General features: G+C 45.2%; 1 protein-coding gene across 3 annotated transcripts in view; it reads left to right on the top strand.

The window, feature by feature from the left end:
* Window positions 1-26,919, top strand: part of AMOTL1 (angiomotin like 1) — a 54,432-nt gene that overhangs the window by 18,923 nt on the left and 8,590 nt on the right. For all 3 annotated transcript variants that reach the window (XM_064718776.1, XM_064718783.1, XM_064718795.1), the window contains 5 exons: window positions 5,840-6,116; window positions 10,151-10,295; window positions 11,347-11,436; window positions 17,780-17,925; window positions 23,664-23,813. In XM_064718776.1, the coding sequence (XP_064574846.1) occupies window positions 5,840-6,116; window positions 10,151-10,295; window positions 11,347-11,436; window positions 17,780-17,925; window positions 23,664-23,813 (808 nt within the window). The remainder of the gene's footprint in view (window positions 1-5,839; window positions 6,117-10,150; window positions 10,296-11,346; window positions 11,437-17,779; window positions 17,926-23,663; window positions 23,814-26,919) is intronic.

Raw genomic sequence — 26,919 nt, 5'->3', positions numbered from 1 at the left:
ATTCTGATTTAATCCATGCATTTTCAAAATCAGCATGCAGAATCAATGAAAAGAATAAATCTGGGCTGTTCTTAAATACATCCCATTTTTTATGTGCCTCATAAAATTCCACCCTGCCAGGATGTAGAAGTCTATAATTAACTGCCGAAATAGTCTGCTGCTTCTCCAGTATTTGTGTATTTATTCCCCCACACATATTACTGCTGTTTTCAGACAACCTGTTGATAGTTACCAATTCAGCCATGTCTGTGGCTGCTGTCAGGACACAAGGAGCTCGTTTTCTTCCCTGAGACAGCCCAGGCATGCGACTTTGCTGGCACTGTGCACAAGCTGGAGGATGTTACACCCAAGCTGACTTGTCCTGGCTTTTCTCTGGCAAGGATAGCCCAAGCATGAGCGTGGGTTGGAGGCTACACTTCCATCTGACAGCCCTGCAGAAGAGCTTTGCTTTGTATCCTTTCCTTCTGGTCTAATATGCCTTACATTAAAATAAATGAAAGTGAAATTAGGCAGTTTCCACAGCTTGGATGATGTCCTGTCATTTCTCCTTACCCTTCTCTGTTATTATCCCAGCTGGTTCCTCTAGAAGTGCAGAGGTTCAGGAAGGCACCTTTTCTTTATGCTGAGAATCTGTTCTGAGTGTGGATCTATTCTGAGTGTGAATCTCTGTGAGGAAACACAGTATCCTGTCCCTCTCTACTATCAAGGGTGTGTTTGATACAGCAGATGTCTTTTTAGATTATCATTTTGCCCTGAGAATCTTCACATAATTGTACCAAAGAAGCTGGGCCAAGTCTTTCCAGAACTAACAAATATCACCAACAGAACAGTGAATTCAAGAGACGTGAGTCCATGTCTGCAGAGTGTTTTTTGAAACAAACACTGCAACTATTGCTGATTCCATCTATGAGGACCATGTCTGGGCTTTGGCAAATGTTCTCCCGTTTCTTTCTGTGTCACCATTTAGTGATGGATCTATAATTGTGTTTCCTTGCACCATGACCATCAGACTGGGCTTCCTGACTTTGCCATGATCCTGTTTTTTTCCTTCATGGTCATAATACTGTTTCTTCCATATTATTCCAAGCGAGACAGAATAGTGTTTGAAGTCTACTTTGTGACTGCTGAAATCATAATGAAATCAGGTAGACACCTGGTCTGAGGTTAGTATCCTGGCTGAAGGCTCCCAGTCAATGGGCAGGAATAAGCACATTTCACACACTTTTTTTACTCTCATTGTAAGGTAAAAGCCTGAGGCAACTTCAAAGAACTGCACCCTAGAAATGCCTTATTCTCATCCGCTGACTCATCCAGAGCATCCACAGAAGATGCATGAAGTTGTGAGATAAAGTTCCTTGGGAGAGTCTTTGAAGGATGAAATAGGCCAGTCTGCCCTAGAGGCAAAGGAAGGCACAGCATTCAGAGAAAGATGAGCTAAATAGGTTAGAGCAGGGCATTTTAATTATGAATGTAAATGCCACGGTGTGTTGGAAACAAAGTCCTTCCTCTGCTGGCCCCTTTCCATCCCTGAAGAGAGGAGAGCTTCACTGTACCTGTAGGAAGGCTGAGGTGGAATTTCCTTTCCAGAACATTTACAGGCATTTTCATTTACTAATACTGCACTGCTTTATCCAACAACAACTCTGTTGTATTTATGATTTCCTGGTCATCAACAGCAAGTGGACTTTATCATTAATTTTCCTTTCCAGGTTTTTTATTTCTACATAAATTTACAAATTCTCCCCAGATTTCTTTGTCTTGGTAATTCTTACTCCCAGGTGGTCCAGTATAAGAGGACTATTAAGACCATGCCTAAATTTGGGGGCTTAGGCAGCCCCAACATCTGGAGGAGTTTTTTATGAAAGTGGGGTCCATTGTCAAGTATTTTGCTGAAGACATTGTATTGCAAGCTATAGATAGTAAGCTATTATGCATGCTGTATCTCTGAAAAGAAAGAGAGTGCTTGGTGACCCCTGCACAGCAGCCCTTGAAAGCCTCATGGCCTGCTGGTGCTCTTAATTGAAAAAGCTGTTTCCCTTAATTTTTTTTCTCTTTTTCCTTCTTTACAATATGTTGCAGAAGCTTATGGGGGCCTACATCTACAAAAATGCCAACAAAAAATATGTTTTTAATAGAAATGTAGCTGAAATATTGCAGATAGCCAAAACTCATAATGTTCCACTGCTGCGTGCTTTTAAGAAGGATGATTGTTAACTAGAATGTTTGGCTGAAAGATTTTAACCTGCTCTAATGCAGAGTAGGAGCAACATTTAGAATACAGTAAAAGCATTGTGAGAATGTCATTCTTTACTAAGCCCAAAGGACCTCAGGATAATCCTGATTGCTGCGTTTCTTTAGAGCTTTACATGAGAATTTGGATAGGAGCTAAGCTGCTGTTGTAACATTCCTATTTTTGCAAATGCTGATTTGTTAATGTGAATTGCTGTGTTTATTTTATTACGTATGCACTCAGAGATTTTGCAGTTGGCTAAGTCAGAACTAAATTGGGACAGATTAAACAAGTAAAAAGAAAGTTAGAAACATTAATTTTATTGAATAGCTGTGCTTCAAGAGATATAAAGTCACTTGTACCTGTTCTGTTTCTGAGCTGGAAAACACTGGAGAATCTCTCCTGTGACCATGGCTGCTGAGACTCTGGTGGCTGGCAGCTGCTACAGGGTGTAAATCTTTAGTAGCTCAGAAAATCATTTGCAGTTCAAGAAAATAGAGATCTCTGTGGTCTTTCCTTCCTCTGTAGTGTAAAGCTAGACAGACTAAAGTGACAAGAAAAGATGAAATTGCTGAAAGGCTAAGATTTCCCAAAAGTACAGTGTCAAAAGTTCATGCAAGGGTCTAAAGGGTGTATCTATGGACAAAGACTGCTGTGCTTCATAATGAAAAAGAAAGATTGCTGTATCTCCACTGGTTTAGATTCAGAGATCAATTTAAGTCTATTGCTCTACGCTATTCCCATAAAGAAGTGAGAAAATCTGTATCTGCAGCAAATCTTCCAAATTTTCTGCTACTCAGTGTCTTTGTAGGAGTGTAACTGTATCCAGACAGTTGGGTTTTTACTTTCACAAAAACCAGTGGTGCCTTTTCTTTTGGTAAAGACAAACAGGCTCACATTTAACTGAATTAATTGCTGTGGTAAAATATGTGAGCACAAACTGGCTGTCAGCAGCATTGAGGAGGTGTTGCATGCTTGTCTGAGTTCACATTCACTTGTGGAGCGTCTTTTGCACTGGGAGTGACATCCCTCACTCATGATGTTATTTATTGTTCAGATTTTTGAGCAAAAGATTATTCAAGTCTCACAGTGGGCATCGAGTACCTTGCTAGGTTTGCACACTGGAGCACCAGAAGGAAAAGGGGACTATGGGGTTGGTGTGACAACTATGCCCATGATCAGAGGGCTGGAGCACCTCTTCTGTGAAGACAGACTGAGAGTTGGAGTTGTTCAGCCTGGAGAAGAGAAGGCTCCAGAGAGATCTTACTGCAGCCTTCTAAAACTTAATGAGGACTTATAAGAAAGCTGGAGCAGGACAGTTCTACCAAGACCTGTAGAGATGGGATAAAAGGAGATAGCTTTGAACTGGAAGAGGGTTCAAAGATTTAGATTAGACGTAAGGAAGCAAGTTTTTATGCTGAGGGTGGTGAGGCACTGCAAGAGGTTGCCCAGAGAAGTTCTGGATGCTCTGTCATGGGAAGTGTTCAAGGCCCGGTTGGTTGGAGCCCCGAGAAGCCTCATGGAGTGGAAGGTGTCTGAGCCTGTGGCAGGGTGGTTGGACTGGATGGCTTTTAAAGATAATTTCCACCCCAAGCCATTCTGTGATTCTATTCATTCCTGTGTGTTTTGTTGTGAAGTGTCATACAGCACCTCCATACAGCACCTCCCTGGCTTCCTGTCTTTTATCCTCTTTCAGTAGACATCTAGCTTGTTAGTAATTAGCCTGCACCTCTGCCAGAGAACTTATATGCCTGGGGCTGAGAGCAAACCCTTCTGGCCCTGGGAGCTGCCAGGGAAAATGGCCCCTTTCCTGTACTCATGAGCCGCCTCCGTGGATGTTTAATTTACAGGACAGACACAGCCTTAGAGCATGTCTGTGCTAGGCAGGTCAAAGCCATCTCAATGTCAGACTGAGCTCAGCACAGCTTTCCTCACTGCTGGCTGCATGAAGCTCTGCTGGGATCTTCTTCCCAGGGATGCTGGGAAGACACAAGTTAGCAGTGTACTTGTGTTCAGTGTTTCCTCCATTTCAGTACCTTTCTGTGCCAGAGTGGATGCATTGGGCAAAGCTGGGGTGAGAGTGTGGGACTGTGTGTGTGCTGTGTCTGAGGGCCTGCAGATTTGCTTTCACTAGTTTGGACAGAAGATTAAGGCTGAATTGCTGGCTTTCTTTGCTGTCGTGTGGCTTGGCAGGGACAAGTTTGTTAGAGCAGTGCTGTTCATTTTCTAGGGCAGGATTTTAAAATTGCCTTCACTTTTCAGCTTTGTTCTGCTGCAGTCAAACAAAGTGGTGGGTTATTGTCAGTAGAATTAGGCCAACACTGAAGGCTTTTGAAAATCTATTTTGAGAAGCTGTGTAGGTGCTGAAGACAACAGTAACCATAATTATTATGTACTTATATAGCACAAAATTGACTGTCTAAGAAAAAGCATTCATGGTTCTTTGAGGGCCAGTGGGGTAAATATGTGCATTCATTATGTCTTGTGCTGTGTGTAGAGTACAGAAATAAAGGTAATGGTATCCACAGCAAGCCTAATAGCTTGTGGTTACATTAAAGTACAAATCCAGAAGGTGCTTGATTGCAGACTTCAGGTGGGGTCCAGCAGCCAACTTATTTTCCAGCCAAACTGGGCCTGAAGTACCACGTGGTGTGGGTTGAGTCTCTTTAACAAGATCAGCGTAGAAATTTCAGAACTTTGGCATCAGGGCTGAGAAGTGGCTCAGCCTGTGCACAGTGAGATTTTGCCTGGGACTGCTTCCCGTGGCCGAGGCTTTGAGGGCTGCCTGTGCAGTGGAGGGAGGGATGGAGATGGGTCGGGTGAGGGACTCTCATCCCAGCTGACTGTCAGCTCCAGCCTTACCCTCACTGCTGAGACATCCTTCTGGATTATCTTCCAGCCACTGCAAATTATGATTCGGGTATATTAAAGAGCTGCCTGCTGACAGCAAGCCTAGCTCACAAGCAGATCCACTACCAGCTCACTGCTTATTTTTCCCTGATATGAGTCTGGTGAGTGATAGATGCCTTTAATGGGGGAGTGACACAATGAGGTCTCCTACTGGAGGATGGCTTTCATGGCTCACTGTGATTGAATGGGGCTGCCTCCAGCAGTTCTGCAGCAGCACTTCCTCTTCTACTTGCTATAGCCACTCAGGGATGCTGCTTTGCTCGCATCACTTCCTCTTGCCTCCCAACTCAGCTGATCCACTGGTCTTGCTCTGGGCGGGGAGTGGTGTTCGAAGGGTGAGTAATGCATCCCTTGTGTTTTCTTCAAGCCTGCCAGCTTATGCTTCTCAGCCATGGTGTTGGTGGGAAGGGGAGGCAGGAAGAGGCTGGTGGCTGCTGAAGTATTAGCTGCACACCTAGGCAAAAATGCTGGTTTTGAGTCAGTGCTTCCTTTATGCACTCATACCAGATGTGTACGTCACTGTCAAGAGTAGGCAAGAAGGCAATTTACCCAGTCACCGCTGCGATTGTTGGCATTTAGGAGTCGTGATTTTCCAGTTAGAACACTATTAATAAACCATGCAGTCACTGGGTGAAAGCTCCTGTAAGCATTTTGAGGGCTTGCGGCTCTGACACTTCCCCCATATGTGTTTTCCCACAGCCGACAATGCCCGCCGCCCTTCCCGCCGCCGCCGGCCCAGCAGCACAGCCCCATGTCCTCTCAGGCCACCGCTGGCCCTCTGCTCCCAGGCTCCTTGCCCCCGCTGCCGGCCCCCGTGGCTGCCCAGACCCCGACGCTGCCGGGCCAGCAGCTGACACCCGACGCCTTTGCCATCGTGGAGCGGGCGCAGCAGATGGTGGAGATGCTCTCCGAGGAGAACCACGTGCTGCGGCAGGAGCTGGAGGGCTACTACGAGAAGGCAGACAAGCTGCAGAAGGTAGGTCTAGAGATTGGGATGGTTATCCCTGGCCAGGATAACATCTTGGTGCTTCTGCCTTTGGACACTGTTCTTCATAGTTGCATCACTGCAGTGGGGATGCTCCACTGGCCACTTCTAACTACTGCCTGTCCATGGTGGTCTCACAGTAGAGCCTTGTGGGCTCTACTGTCTTTAGAATGAAACAGAGGAGTCCATCAGATATCTCTCAACTGGGTATTTTCCCCTTCCATCTTCCATGCTGGCCTCACTGGAGCTTTCCCTGGAAGTCTCCCATGGGCAGTATGTTCCTGGTGCAGCAGGGTCCTGCATCATCTGCACAGGGGTTAGAGATGCAGGTGAGAACCATGTGAAGAGCACGTTCTTATTTGTCCCAGGCAGTCTCGTCCACCACAACAAGCTCGTGTGTTGCTCCACACTCTTTGGAAGTGTAACAGCCGCCAGTGGGGTTGTCCATTGTTCACCAATTTCCATCCATGAAATTGATGAACTGGGTTGTCTTAGAGGCTTTCAGTTACTGCTCCTTGAGTTTCTAAGAACTGATGTTAGACATCCATTTGAACATGTTGGTTCTAAAAGCACTGTCCCCTTATCTGAAAGGACCATTTGATAAAGATTTTACTTGAAACCCATTTTTCTAAGAGATCCTGCATGCTCTTTTCTATAAATATGCAGGTTTTTTCAGTGCAGGAGGGTGATGTCTTGCGCACTGCCTGGGGTGAGAAGATGAAGAGTTGTATCTAATGCAGTAGAAGTTGCTTAAAACTGAGGCTCACTGACGGCAAATCAGAGATGCTCCCCAGATCTGCTGACTTTGGGTCCTAAGAGCTCAGACCAAATAACTTACTTAGGACCGTGTACTAGTATTTCATTTATGTCTTCCCACCGCTTATACACAAATGAGCTTAGACTGCAGGTCTTTTCTCTCTGAATTTAGGAGTCTGTATGGGAGCTCAATTTTTTTTGTATGCTGTGTGGATCAGGGAGACACCCTTCAGAGAAGAAGAAGCAGCTCTCAGAGACCATGTCCCACCTTAGGGAGAAGCTTGTCCTTAGCTTTGGGAGAAATTTGTGACAATCTGTTCAAACAGATTAGGAAAAAGACCAAGTATTTTGTGGCTGCTGTCCTTTCTGCCTCCTCTGCAACAAGATGAGCTGAGTTTATTCCCAGAATTTCCTAAACTTAGTTAGAAAAAATTTTGCAGCAATGTTAACTATTCATGAAGAAATCTGCAAAAACTTTATTACTGACTTCCTGTGGCCTTTGTGGGCAAAAAGAAATATTCCAGCTATTAATTTTACAAAAGCTGCATTGTTCAGTAAAAGGTATTTAAGTGTAATGCCCTATAAATATTCTGGTATCTTTCATGCTTAGAAATGGTTCTCTCTTTATCTTGGATGCCCTGCAAGTGTATTGCATCAGACACCAACAGAAAGGTATTCAAGCATGGGCTGAAGTCTTACTTCAGCCAATAAAGTGTGAACTTGAGTCCCATTGACTTTGGGGGAATGTAAGCAGACTATTAAAGTGAAACACATACTCAAGTGCATTCTTTCTTCAGGAAACCAAATCTCTAACACATGGTATCCCTCCCATGCTGCTTTTGCCGTGTTTGAACACAAGGTCAGGGCAGGTCTTCCTCAGTTCCCACAAACATTGCCTCTGAAAATGTGATTGAGTTAAATTATGTACTTTGGATGTGAAAACTCTTCCCTCTTGTTGCAAGTGGAAAGGTCAGGAATGAGTACTTGTTTGTGGATAACAATTTTATTCTAGGTAGGACGACCTTCCCATCACTTTTATTCATTACAGAATAGGGGAAGAAGTTGGAGAAAGTCAGCTTGACTTGTAGGACTCCCTGGGCATTTGCACAAACAGCTCAGTTCTGAGGGTTGTCACATTCTCAGTTGTGTGTGAACAGACCTTTTTCTAGAGAGGTACAAGGTGCTGATGAGTCCCTCTGCTGTTTGATGAGTTGCCTTTTTTTCTTACCTAAAAAAAGTTGGAAGAGAAATTGTGTGCATTTAATTTTGAGCTTTTTGGATGATTTTCTCTTTTCTGAGTAGTGTTACCTGCTCAAGTTTAATTGCTAGGCTGGGCTGGCTCTTCCCCGTGCCACATGTGTGGGTTGTTTGAGTGGGTTGGCTCCAGGAGCTACCAGGCAGAGAAAATGCTGAATTGTTTTTTTTTTTCCTCCATGGAAGAAGGAGAAGGAAATCCCAGAGCTGTTGAGAAACGCCAACACAATTTATGGCTGTTCTTCTGCTCTCCTTTAATTTTGTTCAGTGCTGATGGAGCACTTGCTACAGGAAGTTTTTGCCTCCAGGGCTGCAGGCGGTGTGGTGATGTGTTTTGGGAAATACCAGCATATAGAGGGCCAAGCAGAGCCCTTGTGGTAACCAGCTGCATTGGGCCAGACTGTTAGGCTGTGGAAAGCCACTTTTGTGCTGGCAAATCTGCTCTACTGTGGTAGGAGCTGTCTGGAGAAAGCATCTTCTCCTGCAGATAGTGGCTCACCAACTCCCTGAACAATTCAAAGTGAACCAAATTAAAGCATCTTGCTCAGGGCATTGTTCATATGCCTCTAAAGCATTGAAAGGCTGGAGGCATTGACCACCTCTCTAGGGAAACCTGTTTCAGGGTTTGACCACCCACTCAGTAAAGAAATGCTTTCTCATGGCTAGTCTGAATGTCCCCACTTGTTTCAGCTTTTGTGCTTGTGAACAAGCTGGAAGCAGAAACTGGGGAAGGTAATCAGGTTTCCCCTTCATGGCTCTGCCAGGCTTTCCTTGGTGCATGGTTTGGAGGTGCTGCCTGCCCACGGGCTGTATCTCCACAGAGTGGTCCAAGCTACTGGAGCCTCACTGTGGGTTCCTATACACCCAGAGAGGGGTGACAGCTCCAGTGTCTCTGGAGCTCTCATTCTGCAAGTGTTGCAGCTGGAAAATCATGCCTGAAGCTTACTGAGAGGAACCTAGCTCTTCAGCAAGTGGAGGTGAGCTTGCACCCTGGCTTCAAAACTCTTGAATCTGTCCCACCCATGACTCAAGAGGCCAAAAAAGCACCAGATTTAGAGAGGTACGTGGGAGGCTGCGTGTGTCTTTTGGTTTTCCAGCCTGTGCACATTATCAAGCCCTTCTCCACAAACACAAGGGCCAGGCATGCAGGAACAGATTCCCACATCAGCATTGATCATCTCTGCAGCAATAATTTAACCAAAGCTGTATCACTTAACATGATATTATCTTATTAAAAGAGTTGGATGGATTGAGCTGAACAGCAAAACTCTACTCAGGACTAGTCTTCTGTCAGCCTTTTGGGCTCGGGTCCTAAAATGCAAGTTCACCACTAAGGGATTCCTCTGCATACCTTGCCTGCAGTTTGCCAGATTTCAAGAAGGTGAGGATAAGAAGATTAAAAACCCAAAACAATTGGTTCTGTTTGTTACAGAGAGTTTCTCTTGTATAAAGCAGTCTTCAGTCAAGGATGGAAAGGAATGGATCATAGTAGTTTAAAAGTGACCGGAGGCCAGAGCTGAGCCTAAAATACTTTTGGTGGCATTCAGAGCTCAGAGATAAGTTCTGGATCAGGGACCGGTTGAACAATAAATGTTGCCTCCTACACCTTTTCTAGGAGAGAATACAGCCCACATAAGTACACCATTTCTTGTTTTTTCTGCTCCTGGGTGGCATTAAAGCAGTCACCTTGGTCATAGACCAAAGGCAACCAAGCAGTTCCATCAAGTCTAGCCCACCTCAAGCTTTTTTTGGGAGGTGCTGGTGGGGTGTCCTGGGGTGTTGTGACATGGTGAGCTGCCTCACAGGGTGTTTATGGGGGTCCCCAGTGCAGGAGCCACCAGCATTTCTGGGGATTCATGCCATTGTCTGCCAGGGAGATTGGTCATTGCAGAGTTGGTGGCTGGCATGACACTGGACATGAGCATTGCCTGACCCCTTGTGTTATTGGAATGTGCCGGGCAAATACTGGAACGGGACACATTCCTGCAGGGCTTTAACAGGAACTCTCCTTTCAGTTTGAGATTGAGATTCAGAGGATTTCAGAAGCTTATGAAGGTTTGGTGAAGACCACCACTAAGAGGGAGTCCCTGGACAAAGCGATGAGAAACAAACTCGAAGGAGAAATTAGGAGACTTCATGACTTCAACAGGGATCTCCGTGGTACGTTACAGTTGCTTGTGTATTTTTTCCCCCTTTGGTTGACATGGTGTTTCACTAACAAGCTCCAGAGCAGCAGGCTTTAGCAGAGTGGCTTCACACAATGTTTAGATACACATCATGAGAAATAAGGCCTTCCTCATTGGCATTAGACAAAACTGCTGTCACCCTCCTGGTGGCAAAAATACCTTCTGGCAAAGTGTAAGAGTCGGCTCCAGATGGTGCCTTTGTGTTTAACACTTGAAAATATGGATTTGACAGCAAGGCCACCAGTCACAGTATCCTGTTGTCTCAAACTGAGAAACCTGCCCACTCCTAAAGAGCTAAAGAGCAAATTGTAATGTAGAACAGTGCTGTGTTACCCATAAATCTCCAAGATCAGTGCCTTCACAGGTTGGTAGCCCAGTATCAAAGGTTTTCTCTTTTTTAAAAAACTTAAATTTGAGGGTGTATCCTTTTGAGAAAGCAAATGGAGGATATGTTGGGTAACTATCGCCCATCCAGGTTGCCTATGGGAACTACTTGGGTACTCACTGCTCCTGCAGTGAGGTGCCTTTTTCAAGCTGACATGTTTTTTGCAATGATGTAAGTGGGACACATTGTCTTTTTGAAGGGGGGAAGTTTCTGAAGGCAGGACTTTTCCAGGGAAAGCTGTCCTTGGCTCCAGAAAATGCCTTCTTTCCCAGGGCATCCTCAAGGAGTGGTGTCACTGGGCTGGGGGCTCCTGTTCCCCAGGATGTCTTGCTGCACCAGGGGCAGCTCTTCACTGCAGGAAAGCAGCCATCTCCTTACACGACTGGGTAGAGACGTGATTGCCTGGGCATGTCAGCTGTGAATGGCAGAGACTTTCTTCCAGTTTCTGTGAATCTGAATAACACAGCTTCATGGAAGAGGTCAAAGGCCTCATCTTTTATGTATGTGTCAGCCTCCATTTTAATATCCTCCTTCAGAGAGTCTATTTATACTTCTCTGCTGGCATGCATCTTATTTTCTTGGTTGGCCTACAGTTTTATATACATATATTTATACTTGAAGTATTTCCTCTTTTTTGCAGAACGACTGGAGACAGCCAATAGGCAGCTGGCCAGCCGAGACTTCGATGGGCATGAGGATAAGGCAACAGAGGGCCTTTATGCCACTCAGAGTGAGTACTGTGCTGATCTGCTTGGAAGATGCAGATATGTATATATATATGCATATATACATGCACACATGTATACATAGTGGAGTGGAGGTGAATACTTTGCTATTAATTGTTATTCTGCTTGTGGCTTGGTTTTACTCAGCTAAGTCATCACACAGTCTTGTTTAAGCTGCAGACTGGATTGTTTGGGGTAGGGTTTTTTCCCTCTGAGCACCAGAACCAAGCAGTGGGAGTTAATGGTAACACAACTTAGCTTATTTTTGATAAATATTTATCTGAAATTGTGAAGTGTTGCTTGCAGAGATAATCTCTAAAGATGCATGCTTTTTAGAGAAGCCAGATTCTTCTCTTGGCTGGGAAAAGCTCAGAATGAGGTCTGCTGCCTAGTTGTCAGTGCCACGGTTTGGCTAAGAGCAGAAAGAGCAGAGCTCAACCATGCTTTTTACCAAGGGCTGAAGTGACAGAGATTTTGCGGCTTCTATTGCTATGGAAGCATCCATTCCCAATGCGTTGTAGGAAGATGAGCTGCAACTGCAGTGGAGAACCATCTACCTCCATTGCAGAGCTTGGTACTATTCAACATGTCTCACCACCAGCCCTGCAATGTCCAGCAGCTGCTCCAAATGCTGGAGAGCCTTCTCCTGGCTCCCACCAGCAGCGATGATGCCAGCACAGCTGATCATTTGGTACACGTGTGCACAAACCAGAAGAGAATCTGGGGATCTTTTCCATGACACGTTAGCTTTGCCGTATTAGCAAATGGCATAAAGGTGTGCAGATACTGCTGCAAATGCAATGGGATGATCTCTTAAGGAAAGGGTATTGCTGTATAAATCTTGTCATCCTCGGAAAGAGTTCAGATGGGATAAGCTGCTCAGTAGAAATTGGAGACCGGGATCTGCTCTCTTCATATAGAGACAACCTGGCAGTGTTGCCATATGCTGTTAGCTACAAGGAGGAGTTAAATCCCCGGGATGGACTCGGTTTGAGTTCTTTTCCAGTACATAAACATGCTCTGTGCTTCTGCTGGTAAATATCTAGCAGTGCAACTTTGTGCTGTGCACTCAGCATATTGCTGCAATCAATTCACAGCTTACAAACAAATATAGCTTTTTGGATCCTGTCACATAAGAAGGTCTGGATGCTTGGAGTGTCTCCTGGCTAGGCCAGCGAGCTAAATGTTACTAATGCAATGCAGAGTGCTTCCAAGAATAGAAAAATGGGCACATGTAAAGCAAGTCCTCTTCAGTCATGTTATTTGGGCTGCTGGGACATGCACAGTGCTGACCTCGATATCAGGGTGTCTGCCTAACAAGCACCCCTCTCAGAGTCCATAAAAGGTTCTGCTTGGAAATCCTCTTTTGCTGACTGCATTTATACCCTGATGTTCGTGTGTGTCTGAGTCTTCCACTGGGGCAGACTGTGTCTGGGGTTCGGCTGCACTTCATTGCTCACCTGGGGGTTTTTGCAAGCACAGTTTTTATCTTCCTCATGTCTTTTAATAGGATGCACAGGCAGAAAACTGAGAAGAAGGAAACTGAGTTTTAGCTGCTTTAAATACACTGAGATTGAAATAGTCATTTTAGAAGAAGAGGTTTGTTGTGAAGGTGATGTTTGGATTTTATTCCGAAGAGTGGCAGGTTATTAAGTAAATGCAGGTTAATAAATGCAAATCTAAATTTTCATTAGGAAAGCAAAAGCAGATTTCTAGTCCCTATGTTTTTGGAGGACAGCAGGGAAATATGACCCAAGTTATATAAGAAGGCTCCAACATCCACAGTTTGCTAAAAGTTGTCATTTTTAAGCCACTCTGGTGATGAGCTGAAGAAAGATAAGATTATTGAGGCTGGTAATACTGCATAGCAATTTTTTAATGGTAAAACTCCAGTATTGAGAAAGACTCCCAGAAAAAGAAATCTGGCAAGGAAGGATGTTCAGGGATCATTTCTCAGTTCCTCACAGAGCTTTCCATTAGCAGTGCAACAGTGCAGAGCAGTCATGTGCTCTGAGATGGAGACTGCAGGTGACAAAAAAATCTTATTCTTTGCAATTATAATAGACAAAGCCAGGCCACATGCCTCTAAGAATTGAGTGCTAGGCAGGGCTGGAAAATACTCACACCATATTAGTTAAAAGATAATTACGTGATGTCTTTTCAGGGAAAAGGGTTTTTTAAGGAAAGCCATGAAGCAGCGACTGATGGAGGCATATAGGCCCATACAGGCAAGAGAAGAGACACTTAGGAGGAGGCTGAGAGATGCTGTGGAAAGGAAGAAGCAGGATGATTGAGGATGGTTTCAAGGACATGGGGCTGAGAGAAAGCTTACAATGCAACTTATTATCCTCATATCTTGGGAAAAATGTATTTTGATGGAGTGTGAGGATTCTGTGTGTTTTTTTGGGATTTCTGAACTGTGGGAGCACTGTTTTTTCAGGTGTCTGAGATGAATTGTGCCCATCCACATGGCTCCACATGTGTTAGTGGGGATACATGGACAGTTTTAGCAGTGTGTACTCTTTGTGGGAGTGTTCAGTTCATGTGCCCTGAACTTGTGCATATATCTCTGTCCCAAATATCCGAGGCAAAAAAAATGTTCCCATTTCCAGACCAGAAATAATCAGGAAATAATCTGTATTGCTGCTCCAGGCCTCCTTTGGCCCAGCTTTGTCAGCATCAAACCACAGCTGCAGAGGACTGAGTGAGGATTGGGCAGATGGACAGTAGCTCTGCTGCTCTTCTGCAGGGAAATAGCTGGCAATCTGGCCCTATTTGATGTGTAGAGAATATAGTAAAACTGTGGAAAACCTTCTCCTGTTTGGCTGCTTGGTGTAAATACCAATTCATTTATTTTGTTTATTATTATGGGATGGATACCAGCTACTGAAAGGTCCTTGGAGCAGGCAATCAGAGGTTAGAACAAGGTCCTGTCCTCCTTTCAGATTCTTTCTGACAGTCAGTCTGGGGAGGCTGTTGGAGCATGAGGGCCCATCTTGCTCTTGGTCCCCTGTCTCACAGCCATGGCTGTTTGGGAAGGTTGGGTCGCTGGAGTTGGCTGGGATACAGCTTGATCTAGGTGAGCAGGAGAGGTGACTCCTGTGCCCCATCCTGGTACATCAGCTGGTCCAAGGGTGACTGGCAGCAGCTGCCATGGTGTATGCCTGTGACCAGGGATGGCATATGACAGAGCTCCTCCACACACTTGCCATGTCAGGAGCTGCAAGAGTAATGAGAGGCTAAAGAAGTCCCTCAGGTTTCACTGAGGAAAGGCATGGTCACTGGAAGGCATCTGTGGAATTGACAGCTGTGAGTGAAGAGCCACCACTGGGAAATGAAAACCTGCATAAGAGACGTTATTGGGAGTGCTGCAAGGGATGTGCTGTGGGAACCACTCTTGTTCGCAGGAAATCTCCTGCAGCCAAATTAGTCTCCAGCTGCTGTAACTTGATATATTTTCTTCTGCCAGCAGTGGTCATTTTGAAGCAAGGACTGTATTTAAAATATGTCCATGTTGCCACTCTGCAGCATCAGAGCAAGGCAAAAATCAGCTTGGGATGTATTGAGATGGTCAAATAAGTTGATACTCAGATGTGATGTGTGCTAAGGTGGGAGTCACATCTGAGTTACACTGAGTCTGGGTCATCTCGTGCCTGTATCTTTTTGTCTAAAGTTTCCATTTCAAAGCAGATTCAAGACTTGTCTACTTTTGATGCACTTGCCCAGCCTGACAAGTCAGAAAGCCTGTTTGAGAAGTACTGAAGCAGCCTCCTCGCTTCATCACCTTTCCTCTACTCAGCTGGAATACAAGTGTAATATCCACAGTGTGTGGAGGTACAACAGTCAGAGTCAGTCCGTAGAAAGCTGTGAGATTACAACTGTGAGCTGCAACAGTGAAGTCTTTTGGGAGCTATTCTGTAATGGGGTATGGCAGTGACCCAGCAGAACACAGAAATAGTTATTAATTAGAGATCTTTAGTTAAAAAGGTGTATGCAAGGGTAGTGCAGTAAAACAGTGTTTTAAGACTTTAAGGATACTTTGTTTGCACTTCAAGAGAATTTAAGATAAGTTCAACTAAGTCCTTCATCACTAAAAATTAATGCAAGTAAAGAACTTATAAAATGTACATCTAGAATTTTACAGGATGAAGCTGACATGGAGAAATGTTGAGAGCTGTTCAGGAAATTTTTCTTGCCAGCTTTCTAGTGGTGATTATTTTGTGTATTTGTGTATAATTAGTCCTCTTGGCAGGATAGAAAGCACAATGCAACGGGGTAGGCTGAGGACTTCAACTTCCATGAATGGAAATTGAAAATGAGGATCCCAAGCACTGTTTTGCTATGTTATCCCCATGTGTAACGTGAAACTCGGGTTTCAAATCCAGAGCAGAGCGTGTGTGGTCCCAGCATGAGGTGGTGCAGTGGAGCGCTGAAATAGCATTCATCTTCCAGCTTCCTCACCCTCTAATGACATTAGCTCCCTGATAATTTGCCCAGATTTACACTTTTCTACAATAGATACTAATGTTCCTTCTGGCTAATCTGATTGAAGTAAATATTTTCGCATTGAAGGAAGAGGTCTGCCATTCAATCCTAAAATCCCATGCCAACAAGGGAAGAGGAAGGCCACCATCATCCCAAGATGGCTCATGGTGGCAGTCAGTGGTGCAGTGTCCACAGCACTCACTGGGCTTTGCCTGTGGGCTTTGCAGTGACCAGCATGATGGTATTGGCACCAGCAGTTTTTATGAGGTGCTGAGTTCCTCCTGGTGGTATAAATGAGAGGACAGGTGGGTGGGTTTGGGCTCATCTCGTCCACTTTTGCCTTGTACACATGGCTCAGCTTGTGTCCATCTCACCTCGCTACAGGCACCTGCTGATAGTGTGTGAATTAAACCTGTTCTCATCCCACCTCACACTAAGGAAGAATGTGGCTCTGCTGGGGGTAGTTCAGGTCTAAAATGGAATGGCTTTGGCCATGAAAAGTTTTCTGACCCTGCTTGGGGGAAGGTGGATGATTGGGCTTTCAGCTTGAGTGGCCACATTTGGGTGGCGTGGGCTGGATGTTTGGGGCAGGTTTCCCATGTTTCAGTGTTTTTGAAACAACTTTTCACTTCAGTTAAAAAATAATAAATTATGTAATGCTATGTTTTAAAAAATCAAAAATGAAAACAACATTTAATTGATGCCAAATAAATTTTTGGAGGAAGTTTTCCTTCCTGGAGGCCTTCCAAGTATCTATTTTTGTTGTCATTCAGAACAAAGGCCAGATTTTGAAATTTCAGATGTGACTGAAAGGAACCTCGATCCCCTGCTCACCCCAGTCATTAACTGTTTGTGTTCTGACATCAGGGAACCAGTGATTGGCCTGTGACACTTGTGCTCCCAGAAGTGGCTTCTCAGCACTGTCAGGGCAGAAGCAGATGGAGCCAAGCATTTCCCCAGGCAGTTTGCCAGCAAAGTCAATGGTGGGCCTGCAATTTGTTGCTGGAGACAAAGATGTGAGCAGAGCAGACTGAATTTAGCCGGTTGTTTATTTTTTTAATGTTGTTTTAAATCTTACCCAAAAAAGGGATGATTTTTCAGCACAGAGATTATCTGCGTGCTTTAGTCTCACTCTTAATGCTTAATAGAAGGGGAGCACTGGCCACTGGATCCTTAAGTCCTGCAGGTCTGGAAGGTCACCCAGAGCCCCATAGGCCTGAAATGGCTCCCACAGCCTCCCTTTTCTTTGCATGGGCAGAGGAAGCCTGTACAGAGGCCTCCTATCATATTCTTTGTTCCTGTTTTCCCCTCTTTCCATTTTCAGGCTGTCCAGCACAGATTTGTGTTTACTATTCGGCTTCTTCAAATTTTCTGTGCGTCACGATCTCCATCTTTGCAAATAAAAAGCTCGAGGCACAGCACAGCCCACATCCGTGGGGCTGAGGTTTCTTGGCCAACACAGAAGGCGGCAGAATTGAAGCTGGCAGCTATCAGCAGCTCTTGATGCAGGGTGTTGTGTAAAAAAGGGGTACCTGGTGCAAGCCAGAGTGTTTCTGGGGGATGTGCTAGCAGTTCAGCAGAATGGAAAGCTCTGAGGTAGTGCTGGGGGCCACAAGCTCTGCTGGTACAGATGCAGCCCAAGCTGCCACTGGTCTCTGCTGCTGGTGTAAGGCTGGGCACTGAGGGGCTGAGCCCTGCCAGTAGGAGCTCCTTGCCCACTGTGTCTCAGCACTGTGTTGTAAAGGCCCTGCTCGCTGCTGCTTTTCATAATTTCTGTTCTTCCAGGGAGGTGGCAGCTTTCCTCTGGTGTGTGGTCTGTGAGCTGTCCTCATGGTGTGGCTCTTGTTCTTGTCTTTCTTTCAGACAGAGAGAACTTGAAGGAGAAGGAAAAGTTGGAGATGGAGCTGGCAGCTTTACGTTCAGCCAATGAGGACCAGCGGAGGCACATTGAAATCCTTGACCAGGCCCTAAACAATGCACAAGCCAAGGTTATCAAGCTGGAAGAGGAGGTGAGGCATGGACAATATTTCTGTGCTCTGAGGATGCACATGGCTCATAGTTAGACCTTTCTCCATCCAAGTCCTGATTCTCTTCTACCCACAGGGTGCTAGGTCTTCCTGTTTCCCTTGCACTTGCCCTTTTATAGAGAAAATGTGTAGTTACACAATACTGAGCCAAACAAGCAAGCAAAGTAGACCATACTTGTGTCTAGAGCAAAGCCTTTAACATGGAGGGAGATTAAATTCACCTAGCTGGTGGCTGAGGTAATGGTAGTATTTAACAGAAAAATTGAATAAAAAACTGACTACTCACTGGCCTGGGACTGTGATAGAGACATGTGGTGTTAGTGCATCCCATTTCTCACCAAAGAATACCAGCTTTTGAGATGCACACAGCAATGCAGGACTTGGTGACTTCACATCTTAAAATATCTGGCTGATCTGGATGGAAGCAGACTGACTGACCAGGATTTAGAGCTGCAGGTTTTATTTGAGATCTGAAGAGAACCTATCATACTGTGAGACCCAAGAAGTGCAAAAATCCCAATAAGTAATCATATAAGCCTGATAGTGAAAATAGGTATTCAGAGAGGAAGCAAAATCCCAGGCACAGGGTGCTCTTTAAACTGACAGAGCAATACCTAGCAGTTGGAAGCTGAAAATGGACAAATTCATAGTGGAAATAATGTTCAGTTTTGCCTATAGCTAAGAGTGACAATATCAGTTCTCCATTATGGGTGAAGAAAGTCTCAATTTGTTGTATTCCTTAAGGACCTTCAAATCAGGAAGTATGGATCCAGTAACTGGTTGAAAGTCTATGCATGCTAGCAGATTGGGTAAAACTGTCAGAACAGGCCCTTTTGACCTTTCAGACCCCTAAAATCTCTGTCCCTGTGACCAACAGAGGGAGAATGTTTTATGGGGAGTAAAAGGAACCTGATCTTTACTACCTAAGTGGCAGGTCATCAATGACAGGAAGGCTGACCCTCTGCCCTGGCAGATTAGGTAGAGGTTCAGACTCTGGCACAGACTGTTGGCAGGATCTTGGGCAGCTCTGCTCCCCTTCAGAGCCTCATTTTCCACCTGCTCCGTCCCCAGGGCTGGCAAGGGGAGCCGGGATGCAAGGGGTCTTGTGGGGAGCAGAGAAAGCCTTTCTCTAATATTTGCAATTAACCTAAGTGCCATTCATTGTCTTGGAAATACGAAGGGAGAATTGACCTCTGTGGTTTTTGAATGTTTTTTATTGACAGTAAAATGACAATGATAGACTCTCTGTCAGGCTAAACCACTGGTTAGAGTCTGGAAGATTTAAAGTGCTATGTGTGAGTGCTGAAGACATTGCTGGTTTGTACCTGACCAAAATGGCCCATTCTGACTCCCTGTTTAGAAACATGTTAAAAACTCGATTTCCTTGGATGGATGCACTCAGCAGCAAGAAGAGGATCACATTAAGTTTAACTGCTCCTTTGTTCGTTAGGCTAAAGCCTGCTCACCATCTGGGTGTATTTGAAGCAGTCCCTTTGGGGTAGCTGCAGGAGCCAGCATATCTTTAATCTGTACATAATTCACTTGACACTCTTTGGCTGAAAGGCAACCTGAGGTTTTCTATTTGCATTTCATTACAAAGGGCTGAATAAAGGAATGGTTTAGGTGGCAATGCCTGCTTCTATGCTCATGGCATCATGCAGGGGATGGGAAGAAATAGTGGTTAGCTTGTGTCTGGTCCACAGGCTGTCAGTGTGGTACTGGCAGGTAATATTGATTTGCTGAGTAGAGACTAGTGAAGGCAGAAGCATTTATACAGTGGTCTCCAGGCAGGTGGTTCAAGAACCTACCTTGTGCCTGCTGTGTTGTAGTAAATATGTTTGCAGCCTTAGGGCTCTAAGAGCTTGGCAGTAGTCAGGTTTTAGTCTAGTCATTCAACAGAAATGTGCGTCTGCTGGATCCTGGATTGTGGACTGGTAGAGCTGAGCAGAGGTTAGCTCTAGGGAGCTCCTAACCTGCCTAGGGCATGGTAGGAGTTATGGAGGTGGTAAATTCCTGTCTGGGGTACTGTAGGTGTTACAGAGGTGGTAATCTCCTGCCCTGGGCATGGAAGTCTCAGAGGTGACCTATGAAAGTGATGCCTTGGTATTTGCCAGAGTATATCAGAGTCCTTAGCCTGACAAACCCATGTTGATCTGGTACCTTTTAGCTTCTTTTTTCATTCTAGGGGCAGTTCAAATGAATTTTAGCCCAGCTGTATATTTTAATTGTTCAAGGCAGTGTCAGGCAGCTTGGGTGAAGTGCAGATAACCTGAAGCTGCCAGCACATGCCCAAACTCCAGTACTCACTTTCCCTTTTGTCCTGTTTTCATGGCTGATTCCAAGCACCTTTTCAACAGTCTCCAATGTTTCTGGATCTTACTTAAATACATGCAGAAGATAAGCTGCACTGTTAAACCTTCATTTTAAGCCAGGGATTTTTACTATAATTTGGAATATATTGAGGAAAACACAAATTCAGTCAAATCACAATGACTGTTATTATTGTTAACAGAGCTCTAGCTCATACACTGCTTTGTAAATCTGCCCAGATTTGTTCTACCACCAGCATGTAATTAACAGCATTTTAAATCAAGCCTTAAGAAATAAGCAGTAGCGAGTAAGTTGAATTAACATAAGATAGTCTTCTGTATAAATCTGCATTATCCTTGAGTGTCTGCTTGTAGAAGGATTTAATTCAAAATGTGTAGGTGGTATTATTACCACATGTCATTTAGCAGACTGCTACGGGAATCATGTGTCAGTTCCATGCTTTGAATAGAAAACTGAATAATTGGAGAGGGGCTCAGAAAGCAGCTGTACAATTTGTTTGGGGTCCAGAAGCTGTTCTTTGCTGGGAAGAGTTTAAGTGAAAGCTGTCTGAGCTTCAGACTGTGCACATGAACATGAATCACTGAATGGTTATGATTAGAAGGGACAGCAGTGGGTCTTCTGGTCCAACCTCCCTGCTCAAGCAGTGTCATCCTAGAGCACAGGATTGTGTCCAGATGGTTCTTGATAATCTGCAGTGAGGGAGGCTCCACAACCTCTCTGGGCAATCTGTTCCAGTGCTCGGACACTCACATAGTAAAGAACCCTCAGGTCCTTCTCTGCAGAGCTCTCCAGCACGTCAGCTCCCATCCTGTACTGGAGTATGGGCTTATTTCTCCCCAGGTGCAGGGTTCTGCATTTTCCCCTGTGGAATTTCAGAAGGTTCCTCTGTGCCCATCTCTCCAGCCTGTTGAGGTCCTTCTGGAGGGGTGCACAGCCCTCTGGGCTGTCAGCAGCTCCTTCCAGCTTTGTCTCTGCAGGCAGCTTGCTGAGGAGGCACCTGTGCCTTCAGTCAAGTCATTGATTCATAGGTTTACAAAGCTGGACCCAGTATTGTACCTTGAGGGACACCACTAGTGACAAGCCTCCAACCAGACCCTCTGCCACCTGGGATTTGCTCTTCAGCCAATTCTTAATCCTCCTCACTGTCCACTCATCCATGGTTCCTGAGTTTACCCATGAGGATATTGTGAGAGACAGTATGGTGAGCCCTGCTGAAGTCAAAGTACACAAAATCCACTGCTCTCCCTTTATCCATCCAGGGATGGATGAAGAAGGGTTGCTGTAGAGAGATTAAACATTTCTATTTAACATAAGAGGAAGTAATGAGATGCAGTGTTTGGAGGCTGAAGCTGAACAAATCAGGCTGAAAATAAAGAGTTAAGAGTAATGAACACTGAAACAATCTACTTAGAGTGATAGTGGGTTCTCCATCTCTTACAGTCTTTCATTCAAATCTCATATCTGTAGAATTCAATTGTTCAGACCGGAGTTACATTTCTAGCACAGATATTTTTCCAAGACCCACTCATCTTTACTCAGATTTATTTGCTTGGATGATCTTCTTTTAGCCTTAGCTGTTCTTCATCTTCATTTTCTAATTCCCAGGACAAGGGCAGTGTTCAGGCAAGTTTGCTGATCTGGTGAAGAAGTGAATTGTTTAATTAAATGCTTCTTGCTTTAGTAGATCACAGTTTGGAGACAGAACAAGAAGTAATTTGCTTAAATTGCATAAGAGAAAGCCAGATTAGGCATTAGGGTAAAAGTTTTCTGGCAGTAAAGGAAAATAAGCTGTGAAGTAGTTTGCAGGGATAGGTCGTGTAATTCCTACCCCTGGGTGATTTTGTAAACAACTTATAGAGATATGTGCCAGGTTTTATGTGCAGTTGATCCTACCATGCAGCAGGAGGATGGATTGGTACCTCTCCAGTTGCCATCCAGTTTTGGGGTTTTTTGGAGTCTGTGTGTCTGTGAGATGTTGGAGCTTAGCGTCACATGTCTCTGATTTTAGCCAACCTTCCCTTATGGATCCATGCTTCACTGGCAACCCAAATTAATATGAATTACAACATTTTATACTTTGTGTTTTAAATGCATTGGTAGTTTTTTTTTTTTGTTTTGTTTTTGAATGTTTATGAGAACTGTCTTGTTGCATATCTCATGCAAAATTGTTTTTGAAGGCAGTGGTGGGCACGTGAGCATTGCCTCAGCCACAAGGGCAGAGGTGTGTGAGTGTGAACCCTGGGGCCTAGAGGGCTGCTCCAATGCCAAATTGTGGCTGCTGTGATACAGATGGACCCTGCAGCATTTGGCAGGACTTGGGGAGCAGATGAGGTCTGCTGCCAAAGAGAGACCCTGGGGGAGCTCCCTAACCCTCTCTATCCATGCTGGTGTGGCTGGAGGTGACACAAACACCTTCCTACTGCCAAAGTAGCACTTTCAGCAAGAAGTCTCTGCTATGTGGGTCTTGCCAAGTCGTGAGCTCCTAAGGAATGCAGTCTTCATGCTGCTGCCAGAGACTGGTGGGGTTTATAATCTCATTAATTTTCAGGGAAAGCCCAGGGAGCTGTAAGCATTACCCTAGATTGCAGCAGGGCTAAGGAGGTCACTCTGCCAGTTGTTGGTGCCAGGCATTAGGGAGGTTTGTTTAGACCAAGCTATGCTTTTGCTGTAAGCAAGTCTGTATTTCACTTCACCTGTGACATGGATGGATGGATGGATGGATTTAGGGTGACAGAAGAGGAATTTGTACCCCTTTTGGGGTATGCTGCTTGAGCAATCTCTGGCTGTAAAACCCTGCATTGCAAAATCCTTGTGTCATGTTTAGCCCTTCAGTAATTGCATTATAGATGTAAAGAGGGGCTGGCTTTAGCTGCCAGGACATCCCATCTACAGATCACCATGGACAGGATGGAGTAGGTGGGAGTGCTTCTGGCTGCTGGCACTCCACTTGTTCCACCTGTGCTGAGCAGATATGCAGGAGTGAAGAAAGAACCCCTCTGTTTGGGTGCAGGCAGTGTGCTGAGTGTCAGCAGTCAATAAAACCCATGGGGATTCCTCTTAACTGGATTTGTCCTGCGTATTTGCCCAAAGAGTGTCCACCAACATCACAGCTCTTGCCTAGAAATGGCCTATGGGGTTTTCATGGTTAGCAGATCACCAGTGGGTGGAAGATTTGGGGCAGCATTCCTTCCAAAAAGGGTAGCTGTGTCCCGTCCCAGCAATGCCTTCTGTGCACATTCCCTGCCCATCAAAGGCACCATCCTATCCCTCTTGGAAGCAAATGACCCAAGCCATGCTCAAGCTCAGTGTGTGCCTGAAGTGCTCAGGGGCCCCAGTGGCCTGGGGTGGGGTACAGTGCCCTGCAGGCTGCTGAGCCCTGTGCCCCACAGCTGCGCAGGAAGCAGGCCTACGTGGAGAAGGTGGAGAAGCTGCAGCAGGCGCTGACACAGCTGCAGGCAGCCTGTGAGAAGAGGGAGCAGATGGAGCGGCGGCTGCGCACACGCCTGGAGAGAGAGCTGGACTCGCTGAGGATGCAGCAGGTGAGCACAGGGTGATATGGGCAGGACCCCAGCACGGGGCCTTTGGTGTTGATTTGAACAGAGGTGGTCACTTGCAGCCTTGCCAGGTGACACCTTGTCTTTGGATTGGGATTGTTGGGCTTTCCTCCTAAACCATTCCTTTGGATAGGGTTGTTGGTCACTGGAAGTATTAAAGGTAATGTTGGATGGGGCTTTGAACTCATGAAGTTTTCCCTGCCCATGACAGGAGGGGTGATTTATATGATCTTTGAAGGTCCCTTGCAACCCAAATCACTCTATGATTCTTATTCCTGATCCTCAGCAGAGGATGGGGCCGTTCTGCTGTGGGGCTCTGGATACAGTTGAGCCCTGCCTGCTGCTGGGCTGAGATGTCCTGGCTCCCTTGCCCAAGGGCAGGCAGGGGAAAATGTCCTTCCATGTCTCTAGCAATGGTAAATTGTGCAAAAACCAGCTCCACACAGAAGGAGGAGAGGAAAGGTGCGGTACGTGTGAGATTCACCCCAAAAATTTTAGCTGATGTTTCATTGAAAAGGCCAAGTGGGGTGAAGTGGGATTTGGTAGGACCAAGATCTAGGCCCATGTTTGTTCTGTGCAATACTTGATGTGTGTGGTTCACAGAAACTTCAACCATGACAGATCTGGAGCCAAGTGATATCATCTTCAGACAATAAATTATTTATATATCAGTCCAGTCCAGAATGGGCTAGGAGTATAGCTTTGAATTTCTGTGTGTGTTCCCTTGTCTTTTGGCGGCCTTGTGTCCTTAGAGGGGTATTGCTATGCTTGTATTTTATGCACAGTTACTCCTTTGTTATAACACCTTCATCCCTAAGTCACAAAGTCCAGTCATCTTGAAAAGAAAAAAAAAAAAAAGAGGAGGTTGCGGGGAGAATTTCCAGGATGCAGCCCACACCAAATGCCAAATATATGGGCATTGGCCCTGGAGGAGAGTGAGCAGATATGCTAAATGTATCAGACTACAGCTTGGGGAAAAAGCAGCAACATAAGCAAAGCATGATGCTCTTGGAACTCTTGAAACTGTTGAAGCACTCACCCATATCTGTCATCGCACGCATCTGCTGCTATAACCTTTCCTTATTTATAAGCCATTAATGGACACCAAAGCAGCTGTTACACAGAGCTTGTGCTACCAGAAAGCAGAGGGCTGATCCTGCTGGCAGGATGCCACTGGGAAATAGCTCTACGGTCAGGGTCAGTGTCAGGAGTTTGCAGAGTCATGAAGCAGCCAGACCTGAGAGCATCCCCTTTCTTCTGGCAGCCCCAGGGCAGGGCAGGTTCCCCAGCACCCTGCCCAAGGTTTCACTCAGCTGCTGCTCCCTGAAGACCCTTCTCATTCATCTCTACTCTTTCTTGCTGCCATAGAAGTGTTTTAAGTCTTTCTTGCGCAGTCCACCACAGGCTTGGTGTTCAAGTCTTCTCAGTTCCCCCTCAGCCAGCTCTCTCACAGTTTAACAAGGGAATTACGTAGAATATAACATGCTAATGCCATTTGAGAAAAGAACATCTGAGAAAAATACAATTAAAATTCAATGAATGTAAAGCTAGAACCAAGGCTGGGACAGATTGATATACTAAGTAACAGGTATGGACTGTTGCTGAAATCCTTGTCTTGCAAGTTCAGGCTATGTCTGTTCATTTTGGCAGAAAATTCTTCTGTAACTTACAGATTGTTTATTTTTAAATTATTTTGGCACCATAATTAGCAATTGGTTGTTGGGTTGGCATAATTTTCAAATGCCTGCACCGATTCTATCTAGTCAGTTTTAAGAGGTAAGATACTCTTAACTTCTTGCCTTACCTATAAGCTTTGCGAGAAAACTTTGGGGTATTTTTACTATTTTTATCTGTACTATTTGTTTATGAGCCACAATGTTGCAAAGACTCACTTTACTTCAAAATACCTCAGTTTTTTGCTTCAGAGCTGTCTTCTCTGAGTAATCAAAGTTATAGCTACTGAAACATTTTCTCATTGCAGAGAAAAAAAGGTGATTTTCTTTTCTCATTTTTTTACCAGAGTGAGCAGAAGGGACCCAGCACACAAAGAGACAGTGAGCCAGAATCTCTTCTGTTCCTGGCTTGCTGGTAGCTGAGTCCAAATGGCAAATCTTCCTTATCACTGACACACTAATTGGGACCAGTAAACAAACCCTTCCAGTCAGCACTGCAGGCTCAGTGTGCAGGGCTGGCAGATGTTTTGACTCAGAAGATGACAAGCTTCTCTGATGTTCCAGAATACCATTTGTAGATCAGGATCACACTTCCAAAATACTGTTTTCCTGACGGTGGTTTGACAATATTTTTGCAGGAGCAGAGTCATAGCCATTGATCCCAAGGGCCACTCCATACTGCATTTCCAGAAAGCATCTTCCAAACATGTTGTTACTGCACCGGAGGCAAAGGCTGTGGCCCTTTCCTGGTATCTCTAGTTTCAATGGTACAGCTTTGCCAGTGGAACCTCAAGGTGCAGCATGAATGAGAAGTCAGTGCTCCCGAGACATGGTTTCCTCTTCAGCACAATATCATTCACCATGGAGTATAACAAATCTCTTGCATTTATGAAAAATTAATTTATTTCTACTGAGTTCTCCCAGAGCTTCATGCCTCTCCCCTCATTGTGCACTCATCCCTCTGCTGAGCCAAGGACAGGATCTACCTCTGCCTGCCTGTCAGCAGTGAGAGGAGCTCAGGGTAGCCACCCATGCTGCTTAGGTGACTTAAATTAAAGTGCTGTAACTGGGTGGAATAAATCCTGCCTGGACGAGCACTTTTCTTGCAGCATAGATGGAAACAGTTATGCACCCATTGCTGCTTGTCAGCATCCCATGGGAGCCACCCCACAGGTGCCTGGGAATCTTCTGCCCCTCCAGTTAGAAAGTTAGCTGTTACACCATGAAAGTATCCCTGAGGGCACAAGCGAACTAATGTGCCAGAAGGGACAAGCTTAAATGCATGGCTGGGATATTTTCCCAGCTGCTGTTTTAAACAGGGTACATGTAACTAGGTCACAAGGTGCTTTTTTTCAGCTTTAATATATAAACCCTCTGGTAATAACTGCCTGTCCATACTTAGCACTGCCCAGCCATGG

Source organism: Zonotrichia leucophrys, chromosome 1, assembly GCF_028769735.1.
Source record: "Zonotrichia leucophrys gambelii isolate GWCS_2022_RI chromosome 1, RI_Zleu_2.0, whole genome shotgun sequence".
Lineage (NCBI taxonomy): Eukaryota > Metazoa > Chordata > Aves > Passeriformes > Passerellidae > Zonotrichia > Zonotrichia leucophrys.
Note: the sequence above shows the minus strand (reverse complement) of the source record. Positions and strands in the feature narration are given on the sequence as shown.